This window comes from Salvia splendens, chromosome 2, assembly GCF_004379255.2.
Source record: "Salvia splendens isolate huo1 chromosome 2, SspV2, whole genome shotgun sequence".
In the NCBI taxonomy this organism is placed as follows: Eukaryota; Viridiplantae; Streptophyta; class Magnoliopsida; order Lamiales; family Lamiaceae; genus Salvia; species Salvia splendens.
In genome coordinates, this window is record NC_056033.1 from 17,876,949 (window position 1) to 17,893,338 (window position 16,390).

The window sequence follows — 16,390 nt, forward strand, 5'->3', positions numbered from 1 at the left end:
TTAAAGATTGATATAGTGTTGCACATATTATTATCACTCAATTTTCCATAATAATAAAACACCATTTTTTAAGCCTTGCCCATTAAACGGACCACTCAGAAAATTTAGCCAGCATATCAAACACTAGATTAGACCATTTCAAACACACCCGCAAATACAAGGAGGTAGTGGTATAGTAGTTTATGTTGTACAAAAGAAAGCAACATTATTAATATTCAATAAAACTCCAACCTCTTTCATCACGATGATTCACTTAATTTAGAGAATCAAACATTCACGAAGTTTGCCTCTCTTGCGTCCGCCGTTTTTGCTCGAATTCCCATTGCCATACTCTTTCTCCATACCTCTCTTGCTCGATTTTATCCTTTGTTGCCTCTTTCTGCATTTTCCACACCAAAATATATAATACCACAAGTAATGGCACTTAGACACATTTGAGATTTACAAAAATATACTTATTTAGCTTTTGTTGGCAATTTCTTCATTTTTTTTTCATGTGTAATATATACGCCATACTCATTAGTCATTACCAATTTCCAATAAAAATGATGCATATGAAATTAGCACACATAAAAAGATTGCGAGGAAGGAATATGAAAACTAATTAAGTAATCATGTAGTGGGAATTTATTTCTTTTGTTTCTCTTCTCTCTTTTGTGGTGTAATAAGCATATTTTTAAGCACCTCCTTTTATGAGATTCTTAATCTGGAAATTAAAAACTGAACCTGATTTTTTATTATCGAAGAGTATCTTTAGAAGTGGGGTTAGATTTGATAAATACATTTCTTGAATTGGAGAATCCACTCAAACGAATTTAAGAGGGGTAGCGATATAAAGAATTAAATAACATAACAAATGTCGCGAGTTACAGTTTTATTAATTCCAAATTTTCTTTTAAAATCTCAAAAGAAAAGTTTATGCCCAAATTGGAATATAAAATGCAGGCTGTTTGAATAGCTTCTAAAACGTTTGTGAGTGATGAAAAGAATCTTTTGATGTCTTTTCTCCATTCTCTCTTTTACTTTACTCTCATACCATTTTTTTCAAAACAAATGCAGAAAGGAAACGACTCAACTATGAGGGAACGAAGAGAGTACTATGTCTGTTCGATATCTAAGTGAAGTGGTAAAGACATGGGAGGTAAGATGTAAAGATAAAGCCTCGACTTTTCTAGAAAGCTAGAAAGCCGAGCGATCAAAGAAGCAAAAGTTAAAGATAATGATATTTTTATTTTAAGAAGCATGTAATGGAACATCCAAAATGAAAACGAGTTACCTTGAATGGGACAAAAAGAGTATAACTCATTTCAAGAATCGATGTCATTGCAGTGGGGGAGAGCGAATACTATACTACCACCACGACAACAAGGTGGGAATCATCAACCCAACTCAGAGGGGATCCAAAGCAACACTAGTTTAATTTAGGTAAAATATACCAACATCTGATACGAGGCAACCAAATCAGAATCTTCTCACTTGGCACGAAAAAGCGTGTTCAAAAACCAAATTTAATCGAGTTTTAAAGAAAACAAGCTAGGTTTGAAATTCTTCGGCATTTGGCGTCATCAAGAGATAGAGTGGGTTTGATATTTTAGCTAACCCAATGTATATGATACTGCATACTAACCGATGCTCGAGAAGACAATCATCAATTCAATGCTTCAGCTGCATACATCATTGCACTTCCACTTGACACATATGAATGATAAACAGCTCGTCTCACCATGACCTCTTGAATTCTCAAAACTTCTGTTACTCCACAAGGTAAGGATACTTATCAAATCCAGTTTGGAAGCGGTCTACCATTAACCATGCCTTTGGTCTATCCATGTCGTTTACAGGGGCAGCAGAGAAGGCATTAACCTACCTATGGTGAAGCTATCACACAGATTAAGGTTTGGGCACTATTGTCTATGTTCTTTCACTGGAGCAACAAGAGAAAGATGAAGCAAAAGAATTTGTAATCAATCTCAGTTTCTTTAGAGCAATCACAGACATAGGGGTTTAACCTATTCGACAATCAGGTTATAAGTATGATATTAGCTCTAGGATTGGGGTCTGATCAAAGTGTTCAACGGAAGTGTAAACAAAAAAAAACAAAGTCAAGAATTTGGAATATCAACAAATTCTTCACTGATGAAAAAATATCAAAGCACAAAGTTCTCCAAATGTTCTGGACACAAAATACTGAAGGAAAATAGTTGCAAAGACTAACCAAAAGTACTAAAATAAGGGGCACAAAAAAACAAGCATATACTAAAGAACAGCACTTTGAAACAATGCATCCAGGAGAAACAGGTAAGCACCCAAACAACGAAGCTAATAATGTCAAAAGCACATCTAGCAGAAACAAGAATCTTATCGAACTCCTGTTTCATTTTTTGTCAATCTTAAATACTTTAAAAAAAATTAACTTGGGGAGTTGGTCAGTTTCTCACTTGGCCATCATGACCTTGACGAACTCCTCGTAATTGATCTGACCATCGCCATCCACGTCAGCCTCACGGATCATCTCATCAACTTCTTCGTCAGTTAGCTTCTCCCCAAGATTTGTCATCACGTGGCGGAGCTCAGCTGCAGATATGAATCCATTCTGGTCCTTGTCGAAGACCCTGAAAGCTTCCTTGAGTTCCTCCTCGGAATCAGTGTCCTTCATCTTGCGAGCCATCAGGTTGAGGAACTCAGGGAAGTCAATCGTCCCATTACCATCAGCATCAACCTCATTAATCATATCCTGGAGCTCAGCCTCAGTCGGGTTCTGCCCCAAAGAACGCATCACAGTTCCCAACTCCTTCGTGGTGATGCAACCTATCAATCAATTTTTCCAGAAAAAAAATGTAAGAAATTAGCAAGCCACAAAAGTGCAATACCCAATCAACTTAGTCGAATAAATGTATAATTATGATGTGTATACCACAAGGCATTATTTGTAAGCTCAAAATGTTCAACACAAAGCATAAGACAGATTATATCACAATGACATGAAGGAAACTAGCGATCGAATGGGAAAACGCAACCAAATTTTTCTACCATAAACGGCTCGAATAATCTATACAACTCTAATCAGTGCAAAACACGATTAGAGTTGATTGTTTTTAAAACCAAAAAAGTAGTAATTAATGTCATTATTAACAATCTATACAACTCTCAACGAAAAAGGAGAGAGGGAGAGAAAACCCTAAGCTCGTCGAAAATCCATTTCCAAAAATTACAACCACAAATTCTACCAACAGCGGCAACAATAGAGCGTAAACCTCAATTCCGACGCCCTAGAATTAGAAAATACTGCGATCTATAATTCTCGCACAAATTCAATTCAGATTAGGGCACAAAAAAACAAAATTAGGACGAGGAATCAACAGAATTAAACAAGTAAACAGATCTAGGCGGAAACAGATCGAAGATGAAAATACAGAAAATAGAGATCGAGATGGAAATGAAATTAGATGACTGACCGTCGCCATCCTTGTCGAATAGAGAGAAGGCTTCCTTGAATTCGGAGATCTGTTCGTCGGTGAGCTGAACCGCCATAACTAATCCTCAGGAAGCTTTTTGGTGTCGGGCGATACTAGGAAATCAGTGTCGAATCGGTGAAGCGAGAGAGAGACGGAGAGAGCGCGTCAACGAAGAAAATGAAGGGACAGCGTGGGGCTATTATATAATATCGGCAAAGGAAGAGGGATTTTTTTTTTGGGACAGCAAAGATAAATTCTTTTCTTGCGTTTGTTTTTGAAGAATATATGCTTTTCTTCTTTCACTGCTCCGTATATTCGATACTCTCCTTATCAATCAATCAATCAAATTAAAATTTTTGTTTTTTCATCATCCAATAATGCATATACAAATTAAATCATAACTACACACAAAAATATAACTTGAGTTCGTACGAATTTTAATACATAATTGATAAATAAGAGTATTCATAGTGGTGCAAATGTCTCGGCGGACATTTCCGCGGACATCCCAAAAACACCTCATGCCACATCATAAGGACTTCCCACTGCACTGCCACGTCATAAGGACTTCTCACTGCACAGTGGCAGACATCCCAAGGACATCCCGACGGACTTCCCACAATAATAAAAATTTACAAATTCACCAAATTAAACAATTTATGGAATTAAACAATTTACGGAATTAAAATTTCGACACAAATACGGAGAAATTGTAACCACTTTATTTAAAAAAACATACATAATTATTTAAAAAAATTGCATAGTTAAAAAAAATCGTCGTCTCACTCCTCAGATTCCCCGCCGCCAGTACCCTAGTCGTCCCTGCCGGTAGTCCCCTCGTCGCCACTCTCCGCCATGTCTCCCAACCCCAAATCGTGCCACATACTGTTGATGATATCCTTCAGCGATGACCTGTAATGGCCATCGGTCGATGTCTGCCATTCAACCATTGCACGTAACAGGGTTTCATGTTGCGCGACGCGGGCGAGTGAGGGGAGCTCGGGATCGTTTTGGGTAGGAGCTGCCGATTGGGCCTCGACGAACCCGCTGGCGCTTCCACTCGCCATCTGCACCACGGACTTTTTCCCCACCGGGCGACGGCGGCGGGCCGACGATGAAGGTGTCGGGAACTCTGCCTCGGCGGGGGAGAGTTCGTGGGAACCAGCACTGCTACTGTACTCCCCGGAGGCGCTGATCTTCATCTGCATCGGCCAGCCAGATTCAACACCCGCAGTAAACTTGGCCGAAGTCTGCACCACAAGATACACCTCCCAATATTTGAATTCCCCGAAGCCCGCCGCAGCGTCTATGAACTGATGGTGAGACAGAAGCTTCACATCCTCGGCAGACATGCCGCTGGTTGCCGAGCGGAGGTTGTTTGTGTAAATGCCGGCGAATCGGCTGAGCTGCCTCTTAAGCCGTTCCCACTGTTTCCGGCATTGCTCTCCATTGTGAGGCTTCACCCCTGGCGGTTTGAATTGGAGGTAGCTTTGGCTAATGGGCCACCACATCCTGTCGATATGTTGGTTAGCCTCGATATATGGATCCTCCACTATACTGATCCACGCCTTCGCAAGCGCGATGCACTCCTCTGTGCTCCAGACGATCCTCTTTTTCCCACTGGATCCCTCCCCTACCTCAGCGGCCACCGCCTCACCATCATACCCCGTCCCCTACCCCTCTCTCTCTTTGTCCTCCCCCTCCTCCATGTCGCCGTTGGTGCGTCTGTGGGAGAATCCCGGATCGGAGATAGCCCCAACTCCTCAAACGAGAACGTCTCGATGCTAGTGAATTGATTCTCGAGAGGAGTACTCGGGGGTTGTCCGTCGATAGTAAATCCATATAGGGGCGATAGACATTGTCCACCGGTGATTGGGGGACCCCCTGCCTACTCCCCCGCAGCGACAAGCGAGCCCTGCATCATCCTCGGCATCATCATCCCGTTCATCTCGGGCGGCATCATCCCCGGCATTCCGTGCATCATCCCCGGCATTGGGGTCATTCCGGCACTCACCCCGGGCATTTGGGACATCATCTCATACCAAGGCGGGTACATGTTGTAGTACCCGGGCATCATCCCCGCTGTCATTTGGGGTTGGGGCATCATCCCCGCCATTCCGGACATCGTGGCAGACATTGGGTTACTTCCGCCAACGGGAAAGATCAGTCCATGTGACTCGCTCGTGGCGGGGGAATCACTATCGTGGTGCTCCATTTATCTTCGAAAGAAAAGTATTTAGAGAGAGATAGATACTCGTTAATACAAGTGGTGCGAATGAAATGAAGTTCAACCAGCTGTATTTATAGAATTTTCAGAAAAAAATAATAATATAATCAGGATGTCCGCGCGGACGTCCGTGGAGTCAACGCAATGGCGGACGTCCGCAAGGACGTCGCGGAACTCTGCCACGCAGGCCGGACGGGCGCCGGGACGGGCGCCATTGTAGATGCTCTAAGAGAAAGATAGAAATAAAAAGTAACTAAAGTATTGTTATTGAAGAATGAGTTCAAGAGAGAAAAATGTGTCTAAAATTGAAAAATGCATATCATTGTGGAATAGACTAAAAAAGAAAGATTTTATATTCTTATGTGATGGAGGGAGTGTAATTTTTTCCGTTTGAATTAGATATCCAACAAATTTTAATCAATATTTATATACAAATTTTATTTAAATGATTCTTTTCTATAATTAATGCAATTATTATTAGATATATTACATGTATTTATAGAAAAGGTTGTTGCACTGTGCTATGCACATGTGAGATACTTCATATTAGTTTATTAAAAATTAAAGAGTTGAAGAACAATAATTAAACTGCCTCTCTTATCAGTGGCGTATCCACCTTAGAACAAGGGGTACAACTGTACCTGAAAATACAATACTAATACCATGTATTGTGATAGAATTTACAAATGGCCTTTGTGGTTTAGTGTTTCTGCTACCAGTTTTCACAGCTGAGGTTCTGAGTTCAAAACCTGATGCATATTTTGATTACTTTTCTTGTTTAGTTTTATTCTAACATATAAAAGTTCTACAGTATATGATATAGTATTACTTATTTCAATTATTTTTTGTTTTAGTTTTGTTAATCCAATTTGTTTACTTATTTCATGTTTTATTTTATTCAGAGAATTAAAAATTCTGTAGCCTTTTACTTCTTTTCTATATTTTATATTAGAATAATGAATTTACTTTTGTTGTTTACTTTCATTCAAACAATTGAAAGAATAGAAGTATTATTTTTTTATATGTTAAAACAATTCAAAAAATAAATTTATATACTTCTTGATCAAATTCTTAAATAATCAAAAATTTTACTTTAAACCTATATTATCTGTTTTGCAACAATTATGTGCAAATCTATATAAAACATTTACAACTCATAAAAAAATATATAACTTTTAAAAAATAATTGACATTTTGCTTAAAGTATTTATATCCACAAGGTTTTGTTCTAAAAACTGTCCATTAAAAAATATTTAAAATTTTCACAAATATTTCATGTCAAAAAAATTAATTTATTTCCAAATTATATAATTTATGTCTATAAGACATTTGTATTTAAGGGAACAAAAAGGATTGTTTGGATTTTTAAACTTCGAGAACTATTTTCGTACCCTCGAATAAAAAATCATGGATTCGCCAGTGATGCATTTGACAATATCTATATCAAACTGTCAGTAATGGAAGTACTAATTTAACATGAAAAGAATGAATGTATTTTTATGATCTAATTCTTTTTTTTTAAAATTAACTCCTATATAAGGAAGGAAATTACAAATAAACTCCTATACTATAGATATGAGGTTTGTGCAAACATTTGGATATGTGACTTCCTAAGTTTATGTGGTTTGACCAATACTCGTCTAGTGAGGGTGGTTCGGGCAGCACCACACAAGAGTTTGCCTCGCAGGAGGTTGAGGGCACGGCAGACGATGCCGGGGATCCTCCCGTGGGCGCCGTCGGCTGCAAGGGAGAAATGCGGCGAAGGCGGCTAGAGGGAGGAGGGGCCAAGCCGAATCAAGCCAGGCGGGCTCGGGCTCGAGGGCACCCTCGAACTCCCTAAGGCCATCCACAACGCTGTCTCTATACCGTCTCTTAAACCGTCTCTTAACTACTATTTGAGCACTATTTGAGGGCCCCACTGTCCTTTTTTCCTCCATCTCTTAACTAAGAGACGGAGGCTGCAACGCTCCGTCTCTTAACCGTCTCTATACCGTCTCTTAATTACTATTCATTCAATTTAATTTATAATTTTTTTTAAAACCCAATTCAATTTAAACAAACACACTTTATTAAAATTAAAACAAAATTAAAAAACACACAAAATAAAAAAACACACAAAATAAAAAAAACACACAAAATAAAAAAACACACAAAATAAAAAAACACACAAAATAAAAAAAAATTAATCGGAAGGGCTAATCATCCTCCGGAGGCGGTCGAGGTTGAGGGGGAGTCGGAAGGCCAAGTTGTGCTGCCATATGCACAATTCCGTTCCACCAGGCCGCGTATTGGGAGTGCGAGAAGCGGGAAGTGTCCGCCATTGTGGCGGTCATGTACGCCACCATAAGTGTGTCCGAGCCTCCTCGCGAGCCCGATCCTGAGGCCGGCTGGCTTGATTCGCCTCGGCCCTTCCTTGCTCTAGCCGCTTTCGCCGCCTTCGTCCCTTGCGGCCGACGGCGCCTACTCGCTGATCCTCCTGCATCGCCGACCGTACCCGCAAACTCCTGGGATTCAGCATCATGTTGGCTGATGCCTTCAGCAGTGTCACCACCAGACGCACCAGCACTAGACGAGTATTGGCCACTCGCCGTATGCTTCGTGCGCTTCGAGTTTGAGCCCGAGCTGGAGCGGAAACCGCCGGCCCATCGTTCCTCGTCCTTGACGGCGCGCCAAACATCAACAAATCTGAATTGATGTCCCTCGTCCTGGTAGTAGGCGCGCAAAGCGGACGTCAAAATGTCGGTGGCCGTGGCGCCGCTTTGGTAGCGCGCCTCTTCCGCCGAGTAGATGCCGCAGAATTTTTTGACCTGTCGGTCGACTCGGTCAAAGTGACAGCGGATCATTTTAACTGTGCGCTTGCGGGAGCGGTTCGGCTTTATTTGGTGGTAGACCTCGACAACCTTTTCCCAGAAACACTTCCGGGTTTGTTGATTCCCGACGATGGGATCGTACGAGACCGTGATCCAGGCGTTGTACACCGCCATCGTTTCGAGGTTGTTGTACGGATGTCGGCCAAGATCCTCTTCCTCTTCCTCTTCTTCCTCCTCGTCCTCGCCCGTCTGGGGTTGTACACTGCCTCGGCCACCTCCACCGCCTCGCCCACCTCCACCGCCTCGGCCTACTCCCGGCGTGGGATCAACTGGAAAATCCTCCCGGATCTGGGATAATCCCTGCGAAAACCGCGGGACGTTGGGACGAACATATGCATCAAGGTCAAAATTGGGTGGTTGGTACCCCCCCGGCGTCGCCGAACCCTGGGTCCCCGGCGTTGACGAACCTCCACCGCCCAATGTGTTGATCATGTTCTCCCAATCGCCGAATGAGTTGAGATCCCACCCGCCGGAGCCGGAGCCGCCATAGTTGCCCTCGCCGTCGCCGGACATCTTGAGTTGGGTTATGAAAATTTCAGCGAAAATTTGAGAGAAAATTTAGATGATATGAAGAATAGATGTGTAGTTGTGTGTAAATGAGGATGGGTTTAGGAGTATTTATAGAGTAAAAAATTTAATAAAAAACAAAAAAAATATAAAAAAAAAAACAAAAAAACTGTAATAATACCGTTACAAAAAAAAAAATTTTTATTTAAATTCGAATTTTTTTTAAAAAAAATATTTATTGCGTCAGCACGTGACGACGCCCACTCGCGGGCCGGCGAGTGGGCGTCACGCACGACGCCGGGCTGCGCCACGTCGCCGAGGCGCGTGGCGAGCCAGCTCGTCTCCTGGCTCGGCGAGTCGAGTCGCGCGACGAGACGCGCGACGAGACGGGACGAGATGGAGGCTGCAACGCGTCTCGCCGGGGTCTCGTCTCGCTGAGACGAGACGCGAGACGCCGGCGAGTCCCGTTGTGGATGGTCTAATGTCCATGTACATGACTGCCACAATGGCGGACACTTCCCGCATGACGCCTCCCCAATACCAAGTTTATCTTGCCGGAATTGAGTTTATGGCAAGACAACTTGGTATTCCGCCTCCAGGTGGCTTCAGTGCACCTCCACCGCCTTCGGGGGATGATTCGCCGGAAGAGTATTTTTTTTATTTTCTATAAAATTGTATTTTAAATTATGTGATTTTTATTTTTTTTAGGATTTTAATTATGTGTTTTTTTTATTTTTTTGAATTTTAAGTTGTATTTTTATTTTATGTTGTAATTTTATTTTATTTAACGAAGTGTGTGTTTTATTTATTGAATTTGGTTGGAAATAAAAAAAATGAAATTGAACGAATAGTAATTTAAGAGACGATTAAGGGACAGATAAGAGATGGAGGGTTGCAGGTTCCGTCCCTTAGTTAAGAGATGGAGTAAAAAAGTACAGTGGACCCATGAATAGTAATTTAAGGGACGGATAAGAGACAGCGTTGCAGATGGTCTAACACACAAAATAACATCTCCTAAAATCATGTGACATCTCCCAAGTGTGACATCTACTATGGGACGGAGGGATTACGATTGCGATTAGCACGCGGGCCGCCAACTTTATATTCGGGCCTCAGCTCCTACCCATCCAACCCTCAAAACTGTAATATGTATTCCATCTTTTCACAAAATTCGTCCCTTATCTCTGCTGCTACAAAAATGGCTTCCCAAATCCACTTCAATCTCTCATAGAAATCCAATTCCATCACCCCTCCCTCTATAAATGGATTTATCTTCATCCTTCACGCGCACCAAAATAAACCTCTCTTTCTCCTCCTCCTCACTCACTCTCTTACCCTTCCAAACCAACTTCAAAATCCCCAAAACCCAACCAAATCTCCACATTTTCGCTGTCGCCTCCGCCGACCCCAGAGAGCCCCCCCAAAACAGCCCCCAACGCCTCCTCAAAGAGTTGGCAGAGTGCAAGAAAGTAGTCTCTCACAAGAAAAGGGCACCCCCAAAACGATTCATAATTAACAGTACAATAATTCAATTTTATTTCATATTTTAAATGAATATTTATTAAAATAATTAAGAAAATAATTAGAGAGTAAAAAATCAAAATTAACAGTCTAATTTGGTCAAAATCAGGATTAAACCAGTTGATCGTTAGTTTTTAACGGAACAGCTAGTCCAGGACCAATTATGATCCGATTTGAAATGTTCAGGATGCAAAAATTTGAAAGATAAAGTTTAAGACCAAAATCGTAAAATGGACATATATTCATGACCAATTCTAGTCATAAAATAAGACGGTGAGAACACAAATAAGATTAAAATGCTGAGAGAGAACATAATACACTGACCTTCTTCACTGAAATGATATTGTTAATGAATGGAATTAGTATTTATAGAAAAATTTGACGGTAGCTCAATATCTGTAAATTTAATTAATATTAATACTGTAATAAATGTATCACTTGCGACTTTTCAAATAATTGTGAGAAGTGGAAGTGAAGAGACAAAAGCATAATGTTTGTAAATCAAAAACTTTAACATATCACTTTAAGTTTGTAACGGCAGCAGAATGCATATTCCAATCTCATTTAGTAGTATTATCTAACTGAGCACCGTTCATTATATATGACACAATGACAAAAATTTTAAATTTATAATTCAAAATTTGATGTCTTTGGAATTAGCATATAATATTACCTGCTAAATTTAATAATAATAATAATTATTATAATAAATACTCACATAAATTTAAGTTTGTAACGGCAGTGACCCATTTTTTGTACTCTAGTAACAGTAAACTCATTATGTTAAATATAATTAGCTAGTTATTCATAAATTATATTCAATGGAGTTGTAAAGGTAACGGCATATTTATTTGAATCATGCTTAAAACTTATAAATATTAAAATACATATCCTGAATTCATGAATATTCAAAATAAGGTTACAACTAATCTCAAGAGGGTTCGAACTCGGCACCTCATGCAATAATGTCTAAGCTGCTTGTCGCTAGGACAAAGGCTTTGGACTTTTTTTTATGATCTAATTCAGGTTGCCACGATATTCACAATTCAAGTTGTTCATATAATTATATTATTAATATTCTTAAAATATTGTGGCTCACAATAATCCAAAAAAATCCTAGTCATGTTTTTTACCCTCAAGTTGTTTTGTTGCAAATGAATGATCACCTCCTAACCTATGAAACAAATCAATTTCGTCCATATTGTATAAACACCTTTTTATTGAAAATTGAATGACCTCTTCGTTTGTTTTCTCCATATCATGTGTGTCGCTTGAGCCGTTCCCTAAAACATGGTTGTATGATTTGATATTGTGTCTACACATCAATTTCTCAAGTCTGCCATACCCTCTCCAACATTTGCTTGTTGGAGTGATTAAAGGCCTGTTGAGGTACAAAAACGACGTCGTGCCCTCCCATTAAAAACATGGATACGCTTTCTTTCTTCTATCTCTCTGTGGACATAGAAACTATATATATATATATTTTGCATTTCATGTCCTTGTGTTCCTTCATACAAATAAGGATGATCGAAGGTATTAAAATAATCTTTTCCAATATTTTTACTAAAAACATCTATCGTTTGTTTTCGATGAAATGACTAAGAGAAAAGATATTTGTTTAGAACTGAGTTGGGAAATTGAAAACTTGGTGCTTTATTCATAATCCCAATTTTGATCTTAGGAACTTAGATTTTACTTCATATATATATATATATATATATATATATATATATATATATATATATCTTGCTTTGTATCTAATGTGTTTGATTCATTGTAGATAAGATTGGCTGCTGATATACGTAGCAGTAGTTCAGTTTTTAATAAGTTTTTGATGAGCATAAATAGCTTTGACAGATTATGCATTGTAGATAATATTTGTTGATATAGTTAACAGTAGTTCAATTTTTTTATCCTTAGGCAACAACAACGATGGCTATGACAAGGACAAAAGGAATACCTCTTCAAATTTAAAATAATTAGATAAAAACAGTAGCAAATATAATTAGATAAAAACAATCCAAAAATACTTTAAGGGTGTTTCTCAGTTCTCCTAAACAACATTAGCAAAACTAATTAGATAAAAAAAATTCCAAAAATACTTGCTTTGAAACACGACTAATCTGAAAATACTTAGTTCAAAAAGGCATGAGGTCTTATTATATCAAAAACTACATTCAAGGTGTGCTTGCAAAGCTTTGTATAGTGTTGTAAGACATTCAAGGCATCTTAATGATCTCGTTCTCCATCTCGATATTGATAATTAGCACTAGATGTGCCTTCAGAGCTTTGTATAGTGTTGCAAGACAAGTAAATCAAATCAACACATAAATTATTAAATCTTGGGTTACTAGTGTTAAGAGTTGAATCAACAAAAGTGGTGCATACTAAGATGAAAACATACATTTCTAAGAGAGAGAAAACAATGTATATAAAACAAAAAATAATACCATATAGGGAGCATGTGGATCCATTAAAACATGTTCCATCGGGAGCATATAAAGTTTGATCTAATGGTGCTTACACAAAGAAAATACAAAAAATGAAAAATCACAACTAATTGCACCAAAAACTTCATACTATAAATAGTTATACCAGTAACAATTCAGTGAAACTCAAATGAACCCTAGTCCTTTCAGGGCACGCACGAGGTGCTGGAACTGCTAAACAAGAAACACGCAATGTACCTCGTGCTCCAACAATCTACAATTAAAGTAAAATGTATATTTAATAAAATTATTTTCCAAATGCATAACAATATACTTTGTGTATATACATGTACTTTATGGTTTGTTTTTCTTTGTTTTGGCTGAAGTTCTAACCAACCCTTCAATCGTTTCGAACCTTTTGCACCAAAATTTTTTTAATCCTTTTGATGCCATAAGTGAAGAGGCCGTAAAGAGGTATTCACATTGTCACTAAATTTTTGTTCTTTTTCTGTTAAACGCATTTCCATTGACTTTTTATATAGATCCGACATTGTTTCATTCACCAAGGTGAAAGTGGATTGATGGACAGAAGCTTCACTAGCCAACCTGATAAGAATTTGGCATAGTCTCTGATACTGCTCAATACTTTGTATGGACTACACTAGTTCTAGCTTCTCTTGTCCATCTTTTAAGAATATAATTCTTAGGAAGTAACTTCACGTCTAACACATCAACCATTTCACAGAATGACAACATATTAATCCAACCATCTCAAACCTTCGACAACTACAATGAACCATCTTTGTATTGGCATAATATGTCTCCCTCCATTTCATATCATGATCGATTATTCCAATAACATACTCAAATGATGATCCCGATTCATCTTTATGCTTGCTGTATGCAGCTGCAAACAAGAAAAACTCATTCTAAAATAGATAAAAAAACTGATGGAGTATAGATCTTAGAAAGTTCTCTTAACATAGGAGAACTCTCCAACCTCAATCTGGGTAACTTTTGGCATGCCTCAAAATCACAGTTCAGTTCACTGTACCGTTTATGCTCTACAACCCGCTCAAAATTCTTAAAAATTTGAGCAATGTTTAAGTTGGGCATCGTACAATTGTTGATACTAGAATTGACACTCTTACTAAGTTGTGTGCTTCTCATACCAAGTGTGAAGGCTTTTATGTAGCATCGTGTCCATCTTGTCTTCACACTTTACATATACTCCGACCATGTATTGTCTTGAAGATTAAACTGTGTTAATAAGTTGCTCCAAGCATCCTCGAACTTGGTTTCCTCCTCAAAGCCATACATACACCTCTTAAAATTTGTCAAGAAACACAATCCTTCTTTCATAAGGTTTCCCAGATGTTGAATTCCATCTTGCATTAAATGCCACGTGCATAACCCGTGAAATATCACTGGAATTACTTTATGCAAGGCTTTTGCCATAGCTTGATCCTGGTCAATATAGACAGTGAGAGGTCTTTTGTGTTTGTGTGCCTCTAAAAAAGTTTTAAACAACCATTTGAATGATGCCGTTGTTTCATCATACAAAAGTGTTGCGCCAAAAATGACTGCTCTTCTATGATGATTGAAACCTGAGAACACATCAAGTGGTCTATTATCACGATTTGTACCATATGTCGTATCCAATGACACAACATCACCAAAGTACTCATAATCAATGAACATTCTTGCAACTGCCAAAAATCATCAGTTATCTGCTCTTCCATATCCATTTGGTTTGCATGGTAAAATGATGGATTTTTAGATAACTGATCTTGAAAGTATCTCATTAGACAACCGACTTCTCCATACACCATGCTTCTTTGTCTCTTAGATCAAAGATAATTTTTAGCATTTAAGATAGTGTAACCAATCTCATCTCTTCCTCCAGCTAGTCTAGTCATCAAATCAAAAGATGATTTTTGATTGGGCCCAACATCATCTGCTAAATCAATCTCATGTGCTTGAACTTCATTAATACGGCGTTGAGAAAATAACATATGTACTGTCTTAGAAAGGCAGAGGGGATGATTATGCACTCCCTTAAACTTATTTACTTTATATATATATATATATATATCCTTCACATAGGTCACCCCAACCTTACTTGGCAATTTGTTCGAGTCTCAAGTCGAGGATAGAGCGTCAAAGAATCACTTTTGTCCTCTTTGCGAACACCTTCCTTACAACAATTGAAATAATAGATTTATATTGTTCCCGAGTTTCAATTGTTAGAGAAGTTTACTTCTAAACTATTACCCCCTCCCATTGTGGAGCACGAGCCCATCTCCATGCCCCATCGCCTCCACCTTCCAGCTGATGCTCATATCGGCCCTCATCGGCCCTGTGATGGGCCTCCATTGGGAGGGCTCGGGCCGATCGAGGAGCCGATATTCCTTTTTAAAAAAATTAATTTAATTTTTAATCCACTATATATACCTCATTCCCCATCAATTCACATTCATCTCTTTTCAATCTCAATTTCAATTTTACTTCTCTCCAAGGTGATATGAACTTCAGCAACGAGGTGCCCGACATGAAGGGATGGAAGGAGACAGTCGCGGAGGCGTATGAGGCAGGGCGGACGAGGAGTACCTACTCCATAGAGGATTTGATTGCTCTTGCTCATTGTTGGATATAGATCTCGGAGGACCCGATTGTAGCCAACAATCGCGAGGTCGGTTTCTGGGGGCATAACACGAAAAGATACGAACAAGTAAAGATCGTAGGGACCCCAACACACCAGCCCAACAATCTACGCAAGCATTGAAAACACCCGGTGTATGAGTGCGCTAAATTTCTGACTCAACTTATTTTAAACACAAATATACCCGCAAGTGTAAGGGGCTACTGTAGCAAATAGTAAACAAGAGTATCGTATCCACAGAGACAAAGTGTTAACCTAAGTGCCACGAACCAATCTTAACTACTATCTAGAATAATCAAAAGGTTTTGTTTTTCTAAATCTAATTAAGACCAAAAGCATAAAACAATAACGAAAGCAAACAAAAACAACTTGGGTAAACAAAAGCATATAAAAGATAATAGATGTAGATCAAGAATTGGAGAGGTAGAATCATACGAGTTCAATAACAACTATCATATGCTCAACTAAATTCCAAACTATGCCAACAAAGGGTCTCAAGGGTTATCAAGCTATCACTAAGGTAAAACTATATCTTCTCCCGAAGCATACAATTTGTAGATTGCTACCTAGAACCGAAGTGTCCTTCCTAGAACTAAAGCAACAACTCCTAAAAGCTCCTAAGATACTTAGCTTCATTCAAAGGCTCAAATATCCCAATTATATTGGAAAAGATGTCAACTTCTCTTCTTTCAAATTAAACTACTCATCTCCCGATTATT

The 16,390-nt window shown here is 38.9% G+C and overlaps 1 protein-coding gene across 1 annotated transcript; it reads right to left on the reverse strand.

Annotated features, from left to right (window-relative positions):
• Positions 1-103: 103 nt before the first annotated feature.
• Positions 104-3,710, reverse strand: LOC121790519 (calmodulin-like). Its single transcript, XM_042188717.1, has 3 exons — positions 3,456-3,710; positions 2,439-2,808; positions 104-379 (listed from the first exon to the last, which is right to left on the reverse strand). The coding sequence occupies exons 1-3, from the start codon at positions 3,529-3,531 to the stop codon at positions 259-261; spliced, it is 567 nt and encodes a 188-aa protein (XP_042044651.1). The 5' UTR covers positions 3,532-3,710; the 3' UTR covers positions 104-258.
• Positions 3,711-16,390: the final 12,680 nt, after the last annotated feature.

What these genes read in the sequence shown, in the direction of transcription:
- LOC121790519 (XM_042188717.1), bottom strand. Translation starts at nt 3,531, where the DNA reads ATGGCGGTTCAGCTCACCGACGAACAGATCTCCGAATTCAAGGAAGCC. An exon ending in ATTCGACAAGGATGGCGACG is followed by an intron (nt 2,809 to 3,455) that starts GTCAGTCATCTA and finishes ATTGATTGATAG; the next exon opens with GTTGCATCACCACGAAGGAG. An exon ending in GTCAAGGTCATGATGGCCAA is followed by an intron (nt 380 to 2,438) that starts GTGAGAAACTGA and finishes TGGAAAATGCAG; the next exon opens with AAAGAGGCAACAAAGGATAA.